At 39.0% G+C, this 19,224-nt stretch overlaps 1 protein-coding gene across 1 annotated transcript; it reads right to left on the bottom strand.

The window, feature by feature from the left end:
- Positions 1-235: 235 nt before the first annotated feature.
- On the bottom strand, positions 236-6,560 carry cUnh1orf198 (chromosome Un C1orf198 homolog). Its single transcript, XM_079255383.1, has 6 exons — positions 6,244-6,560; positions 5,308-5,358; positions 4,467-4,592; positions 4,150-4,317; positions 3,340-3,699; positions 236-1,463 (listed from the first exon to the last, which is right to left on the bottom strand). The coding sequence occupies exons 1-6, from the start codon at positions 6,550-6,552 to the stop codon at positions 1,407-1,409; spliced, it is 1,071 nt and encodes a 356-aa protein (XP_079111509.1). The 5' UTR covers positions 6,553-6,560; the 3' UTR covers positions 236-1,406.
- Positions 6,561-19,224: the final 12,664 nt, after the last annotated feature.

The following is a 19,224-nucleotide window of genomic DNA, read 5'->3' on the forward strand; positions in this document are numbered from 1 at the left end:
GTGGCCTTTCTGTGTCGAGTTTGCATGTTCTCTCTCTTCCTCCCACCGTCCAAAGACATGCATGTTAAGTTAATTGGTTTCTCTAAAATTGCCCATAGGAGTGAGTGTGAGCGTGAGTGGTTGTTTGTCTCTGTGTGGCCCTGTGATGGACTGGCGAGATGTCCAGGGTGTACCCCACCTTTCGCAGAATGATTTCAGAAAACCAAAATACTTAAAAAGAGACAGGAAACAAGTTAAACTTTAATTTACTTCTTTCCTATATGTTGCCTCAAAATACATGAGTGCAAAATACACCAAACAGCAGAAGATACAATCGTGGATAAATATAAAAGTCAGGAAAATAGTACTCTAGTTCTATAACGGGTTTTAGATCTATGACAGAAACACTACCAATCGCAACAAGTCTGCCCATTCACCAATTTGAAGGCAAATATATTCTTTAACAAAGCACGCAAGCTCTACGCGGTGCTAGTTTGAGATGAAAGATGAGTGATGGAGCGAGTGATGTGCTGAAAAAGAGTTGACACAACTAAATCTATATCATAGGCTATTTCACGAAAGCCTTTCTGGTTGGGACCTATGTGTATTTATTGCACATGGGTGTGTAAAAGCACACATGTGATTAATACAGTCAACATTTTTTAATCAATAAAGTGCAGCTGATATGTAAAAAGGGCCCAGAAAGTGTTTATGGAATGAAAGCATGGGAGCTAAAATGCATTCTGAATTATTTCTGTAAAGTATTGACCAATGTTCCAACATTTCCCTTTCACAACTCGTGAATAATACAAGAAATAACCATCAGGAACATCAGCTGGAATTAAAGCACTAATTACTTCTTAAACTCTAAAACTGGAGGTTTATAGGTATGTTTAAATATAAATACAACAAAAAATTTCCCAACAAAAACAAAAAATCTCTACACATTTTAGTGTTTGCACAGATAAGACATGCTTGTAAAGAACTACAGTTCAATCGAGCCTTGGACAAATTAAAGAATCAAGAAAACACAATCAGCAGGGATTTGTGGTCATGGCATGCACAGGTTTACAAATATGTCCGCACGTGAAACTTCACATTAAAAGACATGTATTTATTCCTGTGCTAACCACTAGATTTACTGTACCATAACAAGAGCAAAACTGGGAGAGTTCAGACGATTAGTCTGTGTGGAGCAGGATGTTTTTCTAATTTGGGAGGGAAAAATAGAGGGCACCAGCATACAGGGGGTGAGATAATGTCTTAAAAAGCCACTTTAGATGATTACAAGAACTTAATGTGGTCATTTTAAAGAATGGTGTCTCTTAAACCTAGACGGGGATGTCTGTAGCCATGGCAGTGTGGTCCTTCTTAAAAGTGATGGTGGGGATGACTCATTCAGAGCGGTGGTCGGTCCCAGCTGTGGTTTACCAGTTGTCCAAGAAGTCGAATCCAGTCTTCAGGATGTTGCTGCTTGTGTTAAACTATCAGGACAAAAAGAGGCAGAACTGTTAGAGGCAGAAAATACTGGTCACTGAATGGCTGTTTTACAGCTCTATTACCACTAGATTTAAATCCAATCATCTAATCAGATACCCTCAAGTGTCTTTCTGTACATCTTGGAGCATTTTTGTGTGTTTACTTGTGAATGTATTTATTACAGATAAACTTGGCTGAGTTTGCTTTTGTGATTTAGTTTGTCGTAAAGTTGTAAATTGAATAAAAGGGTCAGACTAAACATTCACACCGCTACTGTTGGATACTTTTGGAAAGCAAAATGAACCGACCACAGGAATGTGACAGCAATCCAAAAGCAAATACTTCATTAAATCCATTCAGAGGTATAAAAGAAGGCATGTTGACTAAGCTGGGGCAGGTTAACTCTCTCTGCCTTGCTGCATAATAACATAAAAGGAAAGGAGTTAAGGAGTTATCCTTGGATTTATTTATACAATAATCCATTAATGTTTCACCTTGTCCTGGAGTCATTGAGGTGTAAAAGCACACAGCAGCAGCAGAACAATGTAAGTTTCATTATGAAATAAATATCATCCGTTTTGGCATGGGGTCATTTTATAATGGTTGGATGGAAGATCTAGTAGGGCTGGACGATTAATCGGGTTTTAATCTCAATTACGATCTGGGTTTTCAACAATCATGAAAATAAAAGGATGCGATTCTTTCTCACTTTGCAGTTTCCTCTCCTGCTGTCTTCAGCTGCTAATCGAGCGTCTCTGGCGTTGCAGCGCTGTGCTGTAAACTCCTCCCACAGCCGCTTTGCTTTCATTCAGACACTGTTGCCAACTTGGCGACTTTCTTGCTAAATCTGGAGACTTTTTTTGTTAAAAGCGACAAATCTAGCAGCTTTTACTGAGTTATAAGACTTTTCTGGTGTTTTGGCGACTGACTTGAAGACACATATTGTTCTGCAGTTACTGTAAGGAAGGAGCAGCGGGAGCCTCTCCCGTCCTAAAGCACTCCCAGGCGGCCAGTCTCAGTCGGCTCCGGCTGCAGGTCCATGTAGAATAACTGCAGTAGGTTGTGGAAGTTCACCTAAACATAGTTTATACCGTTGTCAGTGACAACTGGCTGCATCATTTTCATATACATAGTTCGGCGAGTTCGACACTGTAATATTCCTCGGTTACCATAGCGTTACCATAGCAACACGTTAACCAGCTGGTTCAGATCAGCCGTCTTTTAACAGGTGAATGAGAGAAACGCGTTGCAGCCTGACAGCGGTTGTTTGGCATAAAACATACATCGAGGCCAACATAAAATAGTCCCTAGATAAGCAGTAAAAGCAGATTGAACAACTCGGAACCGTGCATTAGACGGTTATAATGCACGACACGGAGTCAAGAACACCACGACGCGCAACGTTGTTTAAAAATACAGGATAATTGTGTTAAATAATCCAGATCTCAATTTCAGTCAAAATAATCGTGATTAGAATTTTTGCATTAGTCGAGCAGCCCTAAGATCTGTGTCTGGGAATTGTTCCGTTAATTTCTCTGTGGTCCACATCAAGTAGTCAAAGAATCAGTCGGATGAATTGCTGATAGGTTATAATATTTTTCAATAAATGTTGCCCTTACTGCATTTTTCCACCAATAACTGACTTATTTGAATGGAAAAGCTTTTGCTGCCAGTTCCATCGCCTTGGAGTGAGACTTTAGTCAGTAAAGATCTTTCTGTTCTCATTCACACCAAGCTGAGCTGGAGCTGATGAATAGCATTGGCCGAATTCTGAATAAAAACTCTTCTCATTCGATTCCAAAACAAGACATGTGGGGTTTTACAACAGTGTCAAAAGATTTTGGAAATCTCCGTTTTTGACCAACATGTTTAAGAGCTCACCTGCGAAAAGGTGGGGCTGGCTTCTACATTGGGTGAACGCTCTTCTTCTTTCTCTTTCTCCACAGCAGCGGACTGCTTGGAAGGTTTGGACATCAGGCTGGAGGAGAACATTTCATCCACGGTGTTGCTGACTGACGGCAAGGTGCTTTGAGATCTCTCCCAACCTCCAACCGAAGAGGAGACGCTGACAGGAGGAGCTGGGCTTGGCGCAATGGAGATAGATGCTGATGTCGCACTGACAGCAGTGGACACAGGGGGTTGTGGAGCGGGAGGCTTGGGTGCTCTTTGCTTGGTGGACCTGGCAGGAGCTGGAGGATGGGACCCCACAGCCTCAGGCTCCTTGGAGCTGACGGCAGGTTCCTGAAAAGAAATTGTATTTACACAAGGTAGTGTGAAATCCAAGCTAAACACAAAAAGAGCAAATGTTGACATTTGGAAACGTCAGAAAATGACTAAATAAAATGAATGAAACAAGTTTTGATGAGTTATTTGAGGCTTTTTGCACAAGTCTGGGGAATTATTTTAAGAAATCAAAAATCTAAAAATCAGAGCTACATGACAAGCCAAGCATAGTCATAAATCCTTTTTTACTTTTACCTGATTAATGGCTCCATTAGTCATCAGCGTACAGTTATTTAGGTTTTTTTTTTTTTTAACCTGTTTAATAAAGTGTTGGCATTGGAACTTGATTTCAATCTGGAAATTGTTGAAAATACCAAACAAGCAATGTCTTTGCTTCACCATTTAATAACCTTCAAAATATAACATTTTATGACCAAAATATTACATTCTAAAAGTAGCATGACTTACCTGTCGCAGGTAAGAGGGAAGGGATTTCTCTCCTTTCTCCATGGATTTGATCTGACTGGGCGTCAGGGACTGGAAGTCCGCTTGCTCACCTTCCAGCCTAGACCTCTCTGCACTAATCTTCCAGAAAGAAGACTCTTCTTCAGGCCTTCGTCCCTCACTGGCAGACACCTTCACAATCACACAATACAGAATAAGAGCTGCTGTCTTGAAATATATATTTTTTTTAAAACGTGACATTTTCTTTGCACAATAATGTGTGGAAATAGTGTTCCTGTAGAAAAAATAAGCCTGTTTTAAAACCAAACACCCAACTGTACCTTGGTTCCAGATGTACTCTTGCTAGCCTGGTTTGAATGGGGAACTTTCGCAGTCTTCATATCAGCCTGTGAGGCAGGTATCCCCTGTTCTGTAGAGCCTGATATTAAACTGAACTCCAGCTGGCTCTGAAAGAGAGAAACTCCATTTATAACAGAATCCAGATTTCTCTTTGTACACCTGGAACTAAAACATTTTAAATAAGCTCACACAATTACAGTCATTGTATCATGTATGCACTATATACAGTTGTGCTCATATTTATTCATACCCTTCCATTAGAGAAGGAAAAAGACAGCTGCCTGTAAAATAAGCTGAAATTGACTAAAGTAATAAAAATTTTATGAAAATCATTACATTATTTTCCAATTCTGGTTCAATAGAAATATTTTTTTTTAAAAAAGCAAACAAATCAGATCATTTATTACATATTACATCACTTATAAACTAATATTTTGTTGAACAATCCTTTAATGTTTCCGCTCCAGTCAGGTGTTTTCTGTTCCTCTCAGTCTGACTTCTGCACCTGTTGACAGGTATTTTGTCCCACTGTTCAACAGAAAAGTGCTCTAATTTGTCCAAGACCAATTTTTTGTTTTTTTTTATTCTTCAACTCAATTAAATGAAAAAACAGTGTCTTATATTACTAAATTATATTTTTGCAAATTTTTAGTTATTGTTCATTTTTTAAGTCTCCAGTTATTTGCGTGACTGTTGTAAATTCAGCCTTTTCTTTAATGAAAGGGTATGAATACATATGAGGACAACTGTAGATACTGGTATATGTAAAAATACTGTTAATATTAATCAATTCTCTTTTCTTTCTTTTTTTTTTTTTTTTACCTTAGTTTCCCATGAAAAAGGAGCAGAGTGTTCATCTTGCCAGACAATATCCTAAACAGAATAACAGATTTAGTTAGCTTAACATTTTATCTTCTGAGTTTTTGTAAAGCTATACAGGTTTTTAAGGCTCAAGACCCGTCTTTTTAATCAAGCTTTTAATTAGCTTTATTTTGAGACTTTTCTTTTATGATTGTCCTTTAAATTGTGTGTGTGTGTGTGTGTGTGTGCGCCAATGTGGATTGGTTTGATGAGACTGTTTTATGTGTTTTATCTATGTGAGTGTGTGTGAAAAGTGAGTATACGTTTCAGACTGGGTAAATTCTATATGTTTTATATGTGAAGGCAAGTTTTTTACCTTGTTTTATTCTTGCTTTTTATTTTGTAAAGCACAAAGCTACTTTCGTATGAAAAGTGCGATATAAATAAACTTTGATAAGAGAAGTGTCGTTAATAATCATTCAACATTGGACTCTAAAATAAATTCAAATCAATCTGATTATACATTATAGCTTCATATTGACAAATCAGGTTGTAAGCAGAACCATCAACACAAGTATTGATCTTAGTTGTAGCTAGGTAACGCATAAAATATGGTTAGCTCCTAATATCTCCCGGTTAGCTAGGTTAGCTCTTAGCAACAGAAAGCTCTCAGTTCGCTCGATGTCAATCATCCACCATGACGCTCTCAGCCCCCCCCTCTAAGCTCCACCTCTTTGCCCATATATGTATTTTCCGGGCAAGACGACACGCATGCCCCTGCCAAGATGGCGATGGTCGGGTGCGCTCAGGTGACGTCACAGAGGCCCCGCCTATCTCTTTATATACAATCTATGAATTCCTCCTGCCAACGCGGAATGATTGCAGTTTAACCACTTCTGACAACAAAATAGACACAGAAAGAGGTGGAATAACAAGTTAAAATGAGGATTTTAATACCTCTTCACCGAAATGAACCATCTTCTGACCCGTCTGAATCAGTAATTTGGGATAGCAGATGACTTCATCGCGCTCAACCCTGTGCATAGCATATCGAGCTCGGATGTGTGGATCCATCATCCAGTTGTCAATGGCGTTGTCTTGTTCCTGCGGAGTCATTTTCTCCCATGACGAGCCGTGCTTGGCCTTAATTTTCTCCCTCTCCTGCATTATCTTCTTGGCCATCGAGTTTATAGAAGAGAAGTATTCCAACTTCTTTTCTTCCATTCTGTGGACATCAAGCCCCGCCATGGTTGCGGCGGCCATCATTGAGTCCAGCGAGCTGTTGTTGTGAGGAAAGTAAACTGAGTGGGCGGAGAAAACTCCTTTTATTTGGTTACTGCGCCATCTAGTGGTGTGGTGGAGCGACGGCACTGTGTGGTTAATGCGGTCATTGCGGCTTTTTTTTTTTTTTAATTTTTTTTTTTACTTTGATTTTATTTACTTATTCGTTGTGCGTTAGCCTAGACTGTATATAAAAGAGGGAGTTAATCAAGGCCATAGTTTAGTCTTAAATGTAATGGATGCTGTTGCACTGATAACAATCAAGAACATCTTGCTCGAGAACATGACAGTATAATTTTTTCCAATTATGTCCATGAATTATTAATCTCTGGCCAACTTAAGGTATGTCGATGGTGCATTTCTGTCAATATAATGTGGAATCTTCAGAAGTCCACAAATGGCCTGATTTCATTTGAGAGTAAATTGTTATTACATACATTCACCCGATACCCTGTTAAGGTGCAATTTGACTTCAGAAATAGATTTTTTGCCAGCCAAAAACTGATTAGAGCTCATGTATTGCTTAACAAAACAAGTATTTGCAACCTTTGATTATTTCTTTCCTTAAATAGTGTTTTTTTTTTCCAGATGTAGTCATAAAGCATTTTATCGAATTTCTTAATAATATTTTTGGGTATGCCAAGTGATACGGCCATATACACAGACCTGTAAATGCCTTCTGTTTTAGAAATGAAGACTCTGCCAAATAAAGATATATGCCTCATGAACCAAGAGTTTAATTTATTTTGTGTTATTTCAATTTTGGGGTTAAAATTGAGTTTGTAAAATGTGTGTTTTTCTTTGTAAATTAAAGCTCTGAGATATGTTACTTTTTCCTTCATTGGTATTCCTTTACAACTGCTTAAGCTACAATGCTTAAGAGGAAATAACACAGATTTATCTAAATTTATTTTTAACCCTGAAACATCACTAAATGTATGAATACAACTTAATGCATTTGAAGTTTGATTTGAATTTTTTAGAAAATGGCAGTATCATCAGCCAGTTGGCAGATTGTAAACTCCTTATCTGCAGCATTTATACCCAAAAAAGGAGACACTTTGACGTGTGTAGCCATTGTTTGAGCAACTAATAGAAATAAGAATGGAGAGACGAGGCATCCTTGTCTAATTCTGCGAGAGAAAGTAAATCTTGTTGAAGTGCTGAATTTTAATCCAACAGAGCAGCCATTATATAAAGTCTGAATTACATTGAGAAAGCAATCCTCAAAACCATAAAAGGATATGCTTTTTAAAATAAATTCATGTTCAATGGTATCAAAGGCTTTCTAAAAAAAAAGAATAAAAATGTCATTAAAATGAAGATGACTGTAATCATATCTAAAATTAGTTGTATGTTATTCCTAATGTGCCTTTTTTCCCCCCATGAACCCAGATTGTTCTTAATGTATCATCTGATCGAAGCCTAATTTGATTTCTTTTCGCAAAAATGAGAGCAAAAAGCTTTGCATCATCACTGACGAAGGTAATGGATCTCCCATTTTCAATGTGAAATTTGTTTTTGTTTGGTTTGGGGATTAAAGTGATCAGTCCCTGTTTTAAGGAGGGAGTTCACCCTTTCCAATGGCCTCTTTAAACACACATCATAAAAATGGACTAAGTTTCTCAACAAACATTTTATAAAACTCACCAGTCAAGCCATCATTCCAAGGGGCCTTGTTCTCTTTAAGGTGTCTCACACATTCCTCAAGTTCACTTAAAGATATTTTGTCATCGCAAATACTTTTAAACTCTTCATTTCCTTTTTTGCTGTTTAGAGAGATTTTGTGGAAAAAGAATTTTACATTAGAAGTTGCTGGAACAGGAGAGTATAATTTCTGGTCAAAGTTAGCAACATGTTTTGAGATTTGATCATTAGTAATATTTCCATTTATAGTTAATTTTTTTATTGCAAAAAAATATCTATTGGTGTTTGGAACTATTGGCAGCTCCATGAACCACATGACTTCCGCACTCCATTCTTTCTTCAGAAGTCCGTGGGAGTGTCGCCACTATAGTTTGAGCGCTCTGGTCAGAACCAACTGTGTACCCCATAGACATCATATATACGTAGACGCCGCATTGTATCACGCCGCCTATACGCGCTGACGTCTCATCGCACCGCCATCTTGGATGGGTCTCCCATGCGCCTCCAATGCATTTATTTGTAAGGTGTAGGTCCAACCACGACAAGAACTCCACGGATTTTTACCTTTTTTTCCTCACTGTTTGGTTTGTTACAAAGGGCGGAGATATTGTTATGATACAGATCACTGTAAAACATAAAAAAACAACGTGCTTTTAAGTTAAAATATTTTGATAAGTCCAATAGTTAGGGATCACTAGCTATCTAACTACCCTTAGTTATGCTGCGATAGGTTTAGACTGCTGAGGGACATTTCCTGGTACACAAGGGCTGCTAACTTTCCAAAAACCTTGGAGTAAGATTTAATGAAGACAATCAAAATTTTGCTGTATACAGAACAGCAAGACATTAGACCCAGTTTTATTGTTTTATTTTACGTTGGTTTAATAATAAAATATAGCACTCAGAAGTAACATTACGTTATATATATATAATATATATATTACATTATATATACATATATATATATATATATATATATATATATATATATATATATATATATATATATATATATATATATATATATATGAAATGAAATGAAAAGTATGAGATGATTGTCACCGCACCATTTAACAAACTGTCTGACCAGTTCTCTGTACTCTGCTTCTTGTCCATCCCTGATACACCCCACAACTGCAGAGTCATCAGAGTATTTCTGCAGATGACAGGACTCAGAGTTGTACTGGAAGTCTAAGGTGTACAGTGTGAAGAGGAATGGCCAGAGTACAGTTCCTTGTGGTGCACCAGTGCTGCTGACCTCCATCTCAGACACACAACCTTTCAGTCTCACACACTGTGGTCTGTTTGTGAGGTAGTCATAGATCCAGGTGGTTGTGGAGGTATCCACCTGGAATTTATGGAGCTTCTCACATAACAAAGCAGGCTGAATAGTATTAAAAGCACTTGAGAAATGAAAGAACATGACCCTCAGAGTGCTGCGTGAATGGTCCAGATGAGAGTGTGCTCTCTGGAGCAGGTATATGATGGCATCTTCAACCCCAAGTCCATTACGATATGCAAACTGTAATGGGTCCTGAAAGGTGTTTATTTGCACAGCACTGGGACTGGTGTTGAAAAGTATATATATATATATATATATATATATATATATATATATATATATATATATATATATATATATATATATATATATATATATATATATATATATGTGTGTGTGTGTGTGTGTATTAGTGTTAATTTAGGTTTATTTTATTCTTCATTCATTCTTTGTTAAATGTAATGTCTTCTCCCCACTTGTTGTCTCATGATTGTCCTTTGTGCAGTACTTCCTCCAGCGCTCTGCTTTGTTACTCATTTATGCTACGCTTTTTTTCTACTTCTAATTTTTAATCCTGTGTTGACTCTACTGGGTTCTTGGTGTGTAGGAATAATTCTAATAATAATATAATAATTCTAACAATTCACTTGCATTCTGGAGATTATTCACTGTGTCAATATTATTTATCAACCAATTATGTAGAAAAGTGTTTTTTTGAGTGTGTAATATATACGCGTTGTTCCACAAAAAAGTTTTGTGGGGAAACTACGTTGACGCTGCAGCAAAACTCGACAGCGGAGACCCATCCAATATGGCGGCGACGCTGGTTCACTCTCCAGCGCTCAATGAGGCGTCTACGTATATATGATGTCTATGGTGTACCCAACATCCAGCCAAACATCTACAGTGACGTCATCACTATGCGCAGGGCTCCGAGCAGATTTCTTCTTTTTTTTTTTTTCCTATTAAGTGTTCAAAAAGTTATTACATGGGTCAGTTTTTACAAAGCGTAATCATGAGGATGATCATTAAAAAGGAACAACAACAAAGAAATTAAATAGTAAAATACAAGGGGAATCAACCAGTGATGTAGTTGTACAGTTTGCACAGATGTAACGTTTTAGTATGTTTTAGGTTAGTACTGTTCAATATTTGGATCATATTAAAATAAGTAAAAATAAGTACATAGATAAAAAAAATTTTAAGAGAGAAGAAAAGAGCTTTTTTTTCAAGTATTTCATTCTATGTATGTGAAACTTTGCTAAAATAATCAGCAAATGGATGATATAAGACTCATTTTGGGTGGAGTTACAATTTCTAAAAATAAGTAGCAGGTCAAACTCGTTTAAAAGGAAATCCTTACCCAAATGTTTCTTAAAATCTAATTGAAAGTCAGACCAGAAATTAGATACATGCACACATCGAAAGAAAAAGCTCTTCGTTCTTTTTTTCTGCTTTTCTTTCCTTCTATTGTAAAGAAAACGTTTTCCGTTTCTATATGTGGCCCCCATGTTATGTTCTCCACATTTTGGTTGTTACTCTGTAATTGTTATGTAAACTTTAATAAAGTTATTTTAAAAAATGTCTATGGTATCGCCACTCACATTAGAGCGCTCTGGTCCGAACCAACCACAATTGTGTACCCAACATCCAGCCAATCAGCTACAGCGACATCATCAGCACGATACCACAATATTTGCGAATAAAGATCTCGAGGATCCGTTCATTATTTTCCTCTGCAGAGACCAGTACATATCACGTCGCAAAATAAGGATCAGACTACTTTTTGTAGTCGAGGGAAGCTTCGTCGAGAGAGGAGGTGAGACTTTACAGCTCTTTGGATGATGGATTTGGTTTAATAGTAAGTGTCCGATATTCAAGGAATTGCATGGTTGTGATATTCAGTGTTGAGTGAGGATAAGTTGTTGGTAGGGCAGAGTGGAGGCTTTGTGGCGGTCATATGGTGTTTTTTGTGTTGCTGCCGATTTTTAAGAAAATTTAAATAAAATGTAAAATTCTGGATCAGCTGAAAGGTTTTTAAGGGCATATTTAGGACAGCCCAGTAATAGAGAGTTGCAATAATCTAGTGAGAGGGGTTTGTTGCGAAAATAGTGGTCTGGTCCAGAGTAGTGATGGCCAATACGAAGCAGGGCTCCGAAGCTTGTATCGAGTAATTCCGGAAGCGCTTTGCCGAAGCGCTTGTCAACGTGTGTGTCGCTGACGTATGCAGTGACGTGTGAAGCATCGCGAAGCCTTGCCGAGCATGCGGCGTCACATGACAGGTTCAGGAAGTGTCTCGCGCTTTTGGAGCGGCATTCGAAATAAAAGGGGGGTTGAAACGCAATGGATTGCCCGTGTCATCTCGTTCATCTTGAGTTATTGGGTCCACTTTGTTGCTGTTTCAATACAATTATCACGTTTTTGAACTGTGTAATTGTTGCTATGGAACCAGCAGCCAGAAAAAGAAAAACTTCACCTGTCTGGGAACATTTTGATTTGATTTCTCCGAATAAGGTAACTACCTTGTTATGTACAAATTCTACAAATGTAAGTTTAAAAACAGCTGTATACTGTTTGCATTTTACTAAATCTATAGCCCTCTTTTTTTTTTTTTTCAGGTGAAGTGTCTGTTGTGCCTCAGGGAGCTGGTGTATAACAACAACACCTCATCAATGCTAAGGCATTATCGGTCTTTGCATGTCAATGTGGAGGCCACTCAAGAAAATCCAGGCCCAGGTATGCCTTTTGGAAACACAATAATGTGATCTCACTGTATAATAACACATTATTGTAATGCATTTAGACAAGAATGCTGATCTTGCAGAGTTGTTGGTGAATATGATCGTTGAAGATTCCCAACCCTTTTCCTTTGTGGAGGGCACTGGCTTCAAAAAGCTTTTTGAAGCATTGGCCCCTAATTATGTTCTACCCACAAGGAAGGTAAGTACACAAAGCATTTTTTAAATTTTTCTCATTTTCTTTTTAACACATTATACTTTTATTGTAGACTCTGAAAGCCATGGTGGATAAACGATACCAAGAAACCAAGGAGAAAGCCAAGGCTGTGGTTTCTAAAGCCCAGGCTGTCAGCATTACATCAGATTTGTGGACATCCATCAACACAGAATCTTTTTTGGCGATGACATGCCATTTCATTGATGAAAGCACCAGTCTGCAGTCTGTGGTTCTTGGAGTGCAGCATTTTACTGAAGCACATTCTGCAGTAAACCTGGCAAGCACCAAAACGGCACTTATGACAGAATGGGGCATAAGGGACAAGGTCACATGCCTTGTGACTGATGGTGCACCCAACATGGGTGCCTGTGCAAGGGAGCTGCATTTGCGCCACACAACATGTGTTGCACATTCCCTAAATTTGATGGTGAGAAAGGCAATGGAGAATTCTCTTGAGATTTCTGCTATCCGCAGTAACTGCAGAAGGATAGTGGGATATTTCAAGAGTAGCACTACTGCAAAAGTAAGCCCTTTACATGCACCATGTGAATTGTTTTATTTGTGTGTGTGTGTGTTGACAAGTTTGTTGTTTTTTATAGGAAAGACTGTCACAAATGCAAGTTCAGATGAACCTTCCTGTGTTGAAGCTTGTTCAAGAGGTGGAAACTTGCTGGAACAGCACCTATTTAATGTTCCAGCGGCTATATGATCTCCGTGAACCTGTTGGCCGGACTGCGAACTGACATTCAACCGCTGTCGGCAGATACTTTTACAATTATCAAAGACTGCCTCAAAGTTTTGGAGCCTTTCAATCAGGCAACGACTGAGTTGTCTGAGGAGAAGAGAGTGTCGGGGTCAAAAGTTATTCCACTCCTTTCAATGCTCCACTGTTCCCTGGAAGAGGAGGAGATTGGGATGATCCAGACAGCAGAGAGCAGAGAAATGGCCCAGTTTCTTCAAAGACAGCTGAGGGACAAACTAAATAACATCCAGTCAATGAGCATCATGTACCTGTCAACACTTCTGGACCCAAGGTTTAAAAAAATTGGTTTCTTTAGCCCAAATAAAGCAGTGGATGCAGAGACAAGACTGATATCAGAGTGTGCTGCTATTATAAGGCATCATCAGTCATCATCATCATCATCATCATCTCCATCTCCATCCACTCCATCAACATCAGCTACTCAATCTGTGGAGCAAGGTAATTAATACAGTACAATTGTGCTAATAAGTAATGTTTATTTATTCATTTTTTTGTAGGAAGCAAATTGTGGCATCGCTTTGATGCAACTAGTCAGCAGACTAGAACGACGAATGTGACTGCAGGTGCCACAATGGAGGTCCAAGTCTACCTGTCGGAACCTAACATCTTGAGGAAATCAGACCCACTGAAGTATTGGGAGCAACAGAAGGCTGTATATCCAAATCTGTACAAACTAGCTGTGGCATTTCTGTGCACTCCTGCCTCGTCTGTGCCCTGTGAAAGGGTATTTTCTAAAGCTGGAGAACTATTGTACAAAAAAAGAAATCGTCTTTCTCCCAAAACACTGGATAAATTAATATTTCTAAATAAAAATGGATACTTTTAAATTACAGCTTTATTCAGTTTTGCATAAGCACAAACATCAAGTAACACAAGCACAAATATAAAGTCACAAAAGCACAAACAACAAGTAACACAAGCACATTTCACAGCTCTGTGTCAGAACCCCTTTAACTCAACCAGGGTGTAGTTAATTTTTTTGTCCACACAATGGAGACATAGAGCAAATGAAGCACCTTGATGAAGCGCCAACCAATGTGTGATACACTTGGCAGCGATGCCTCACTGATTCATGACGCCTCATTTTCCCATCACTAGTCCAGAGCATGGTACGGACCACCCGGACCACTGTAATGAGTGGTCCCTGCCACTAGAGGGCAACAACATCAGTGGTCTGGACATAGACGTCATATATACTCGACGCCGCATTGCTTTTTTTTTTTAATTTTTAATTTTTATTTTTTATTAATACACAATTGAACAAAAAATACAGAACTAAACTAAGTCAGGGGGTCAAGAATTAAATGAAAATATGTAAGAGAAAAAAAAGATATTCAGGCCATGGACAATAAATAAAAACAAAAAAAAAAAAAATAAAATAAAATAAAAAAAATAGAAATTTCTGCATCTGTGTATACCTCTATACACATACATATACAAAATATCAGTGAGAATTTGTCCAATATGCTCATAGTTTTAAAGGCCTTAGGATATTCAAGATCTTTAATTATGATGCTGTATTGAAATAGTTCTTGGAGAAACATTGCAAAGCTCGGCTTGCCGTCAGCCCATTTCCTTTTATGAATTTGCAACTTTCCCATGACTATAACCAGTTGTACAAAAAATGTCAAGTCTTTTTCCACTTTTTTATCTTCAAAGTAAAAAAAAAAAAAGTCCTTCTCTTTTAAATGTATACAATGTTCTGTTTTCTTTTGAATAAAAGTTTGTACATTAATCCAAAACAAATTGCTGAACAAACAGTGGTAAAACAAATGATCAATAGTTTCTATCTCCAGGCTGCAAAAGGTACAAGAATAATCCATCCCAAAATTAAATCTTCTAAAAGTGTTTTTCGCTGGATAAACTTTGTGTATAACTTTGTAAGAAACCTCTTTAATTTTATTGTTAAGAAGAAGTTTCTCATTGAACAACCACACCTTTTTCCAGTCAATATCATTAAAGAGAGATGTCCAAACATATTTAGCAGAAGGAACTATTACATTTACCAAAAGATTTCTAATGTATTTGTTAAAACATTTGTCCTTGGTAAAATCGATATTTCCAAGAACAATATTACTGACAGGAACCGTTATATAACACTCAGATCCAGATCCTATGAGTAGCTGTAAAACATTCCTTGGGATAGCAGTAAAAACAACATCATATTCCTTTAGTGAGACTGTTAGTGAGAATTTAGATGCAAATTCTTCATAAAATAACAGTTTACCATCTGCTTTCATAAGTTCTGAGACCAAGACTATTCCATTATTTACCCAGTTTTTGTTATATAATTTTTTTTTTTAATTAAGAATGCACCTGTTATTCCAAATGTAATAGTTTGTAGGTGAGAAATTATGTTTGTACAGTAACTTCCATGCAAGCAGAGCTTGCTTGTGAAAATTGGCCAATTTTATAGGCAATTTATCAGGTTTAAAATCACATTTTAACAAGAAATTGAGTCCTCCAACTGAATTAAAAATGAATTTAGAGAAAGCATTCCACAGATTATCTTCCTCTTGAATCAATTTAGTCAGCCATTTAACTTTAAATGTATTATTTAGGGTTTCGAAACGTAACACCTCCAGACCTCCATTCACCAATGATGAATGGTACTGTAAAGAGTGAAGATGATGAAAAAGAATTCCAGCCTTGGTTGTATTCAACTCACCTTCATCAAACACAAACTGAAAGCGACACAGAAGTAGAAGCTCTGATCAATGACACTGCTGAACAGATTAAGTCAGAACCTGAAGAAGAGGACAGTGGAGAACCAGGACTATCCAGTTATCAAGACCCAAATATTTATTTATCACCAAATAATGACAGAAAGACTTTAAGCTCTTCACGGAAAAAACATTGGAATATACATAATCTTAGGATGCACATGAGAATCTACACAGGAGACAAACCATTCAGCTGTGATGAATGTAGACAAAAATTTAGTCAAAAGACAAGCTTAAACCAACACATGACAATCCATACAGGGGAGAAACCATTCAGCTGTGATGAATGTGGACCAAGATTTAGTTTCAAGTCAATCTTAAATCAACACAAGAGAATCCACACAGGAGAAAAATCATTCCCCTGTGATGAATGTGGACAGAGATTTAGTCAAAAGACAAGCTTAAACCAACACGTGAGAATCCACAGAGGAGATAAACCATTCAGCTGTGTGGTTTGTGGTAAAATATTTTGGTGGCAGACAACTTTAAAAAGTCACGTGTGTCCACACAAAATAAAAACTGCACAAATGCAGGGTTTTGTTGTAGACCTGTAAACAATTTGTTGTGCATATTGTAGTTATGTACTGGTTAGAATTTCATAAGGGTTTTCCATGATAGTTGCTCAATAGAGAAATCCAGCTGAAGAACTCAGACTCACACTATCACCATCTTCTGTTTGAGCCTGAAGACGTTCCATTCAGCATTTATTAATCCAGACTCATTCATGACAGACTTTAACAAAGATCTATCACGCTCTGTCTCTTTGTGTGAATCCCCTGGAAATGTGTTGGTCTCACTTTGTATTGCTTAAGTCTTAACTGAAAACTTTGTTCTTTTATACACATAATTCTTTCATCATAATTGCTTTTATATGGATTGAATTGTTGTCAGAATTGTTCTCCAATAACAGTTTCCATGGTAACTACACAGGGATACATTTAACCACGATAGAACATAATTCTGCCATGTTTAATGTCTATAATTAAATGTATTGCAACTTAATATGTAATTTTATTTTACAGAATAGTTCTCTATATATTTCATCTTTGTTTACTTTAACTTTTTACAATTTTTATTGCTATTTTTTCTTTTGTCTGTAAACCATCAGTTTTATTTACAATGGTGCAAATGGAAACTAAAAAATAAATTTCTGACACAAATTTCTCCCTTTTTACTCACTATTCTTTGCCTTTTTTGATCAGATACCAGACATTTTAATAAACTTTTTTAAAATTACATCAACCTTTCCGGGCAGCTTGCACCAATCTCTTGCTTCATGGTGAGCTGTGGTTCAGTTGGTGAACAGGCAGCTGATGGTGTTTTGGTCATTGGTCAGAGTATGTTGTTGCTTTTACAATGGTGAAAACATGTTTGCCAAAAGCAGTTTACTGTTTATTAGCATCTAACCTTTCAAATAAGATTTAAAAATTTTTTGCAAAAACATATTGTATCAAAACTGCAATTCAAAAGGTCCCCAGAAAAACACAGAGTGCAAACCTCCGCCATGGTTCACTCTTGTTGCAGGTTCAAATTAGCCCCTTCCATAACAGCAGGGGAGCTAGGGGGAGGAAAAGGAGTCCAGACGGGCAGCTCAAAAAAAAAAAAAGAGCAGAGGAAGAAGAGGGAGGAAGTAGTAGCTGTACGGTATAAAGCTTTGTTCTGTTTTTATGGTTTTCCCCCCCTACAGATGTGCAAGGAAGGGTGACTGTAAAGATCTCATTGCTGAGTGTCTATATACTGTCATTGGTTCGGAACCCCAATAAAAGAGTTACAAGTTTGCCAACGTTGTGGTTCCTCCTCCCCTTCCTAACACTGGATGCTAACGACACCGGACGGAGCTATTTACCAGCCAACGAGCCAGGTGATGAGTTTTCTTTATCAGACTCCTCTATGCTACGGCCAGGAGGCGGAAGTCTAAGGAGGCAACACTCTCCAGCGCTCAATGAGGCATCCAGACTTCCCTCTCCCCAGACACATTTGCCAACTCTGCGGGGGGGATCCCGAGGCGTTCCCAGGCCAGCCGAGAGATATAATCCCTCCAGCGTGTCCTGTGTCTTCCCCGGGGTCTTCCCCCAGAGGGACGTGCGTGGAACACCTCACCAGGGAGGCGTCCAGGAGGCATCCTGACCAGATGCCCGAGCCACCTCAACTGGTTCCTCTCGATGTGGAGGAGCAGCGGCTGTACTCTGAGCCCCTCCCGGATGACCGAGCTCCTCACCCTATCTCTAAGGGTGAGCCCGGCCACCCTGCGGGGGAAACCCATTTCAGCCGCCTGTATATGAGATCTCGTTTATTTGGTCATGACCCACAGCTCATGACCATAGGTGAGGGTGTGAACGTAGATCGACTGGTAAATCGAGAGCTTCGCCTTCTGGCTCAGCTCCTTCTTCACCACGACAGACCGGCGCAGAGTCCGCATTACTGAGGACGCCGCACCGATCCGTCTGCCAATCTCGCGCTCCATCCTTCCCTCACTCGTGAACAAGACCCCGAGATATTTAAACTCCTCTACTTGAGGCAGGACCTCACTCCCGACCCGGAGAGGGCAATCCACCCTATTCCAGCTGAGGACCATGGTCTCAGATTTGGAGGTGCTGATTCTCATCCCAGCCGCTTCACACTCGACCGCGAATCGCTCAAGCGAGAGCTGGAGATCACGACCAGATGAAGCCAACAGGACCACGTCATCTGCAAAAAGCAGGGACCCAATCCTGAGGCCATCAAGTCGGATCCCCCCAACACCTCGGCTGCGCCTAGAAATTCTGTCCATATAAGTTATGAACAGAATCGGTGTTAAAGGGCAGCCTTGGCGGAGTCCAACCCTCACCGGAAACGAATCCGACTTACTACCGGCAATGCGGACCAAGCTCTGACACTTGTCGTACAGGGACCAGACAGCTCGTACAAGGGGGTCCGGTACCCCATACTCCCAGAGTACCCCCCACAGGAGCCCCCGGGGGACACGGTCGAATGCCTTCTCCAGGTCCACAAAGCACATGTAGACTGGTTGGGCAAACTCCCATGACCCCTCCAGGACCCCAAAGAGGGTATAGAGCTGGTCCACTGTTCGTCGACCAGGACGAAAACCACACTGCTCCTCCTCAATCCGGGATTCGACTATCCGGCGGACCCTCCTCTCCAGGACCCCTGAATAGACCTTACCAGGGAGGCTAAGGAGTGTGATTCCCCTGTAATTGGAACACACCCTCCGGTCCCCCTTCTTAAAAAGGGGGATCACCACCCCAGTCTGCCAATCCAGCGGCACTGCCCCCGATGTCCACGCGATG

Source organism: Telmatherina bonti (genome assembly GCF_933228915.1).
Source record: "Telmatherina bonti genome assembly, chromosome: 16".
Classification (NCBI taxonomy): domain Eukaryota; kingdom Metazoa; phylum Chordata; class Actinopteri; order Atheriniformes; family Telmatherinidae; genus Telmatherina; species Telmatherina bonti.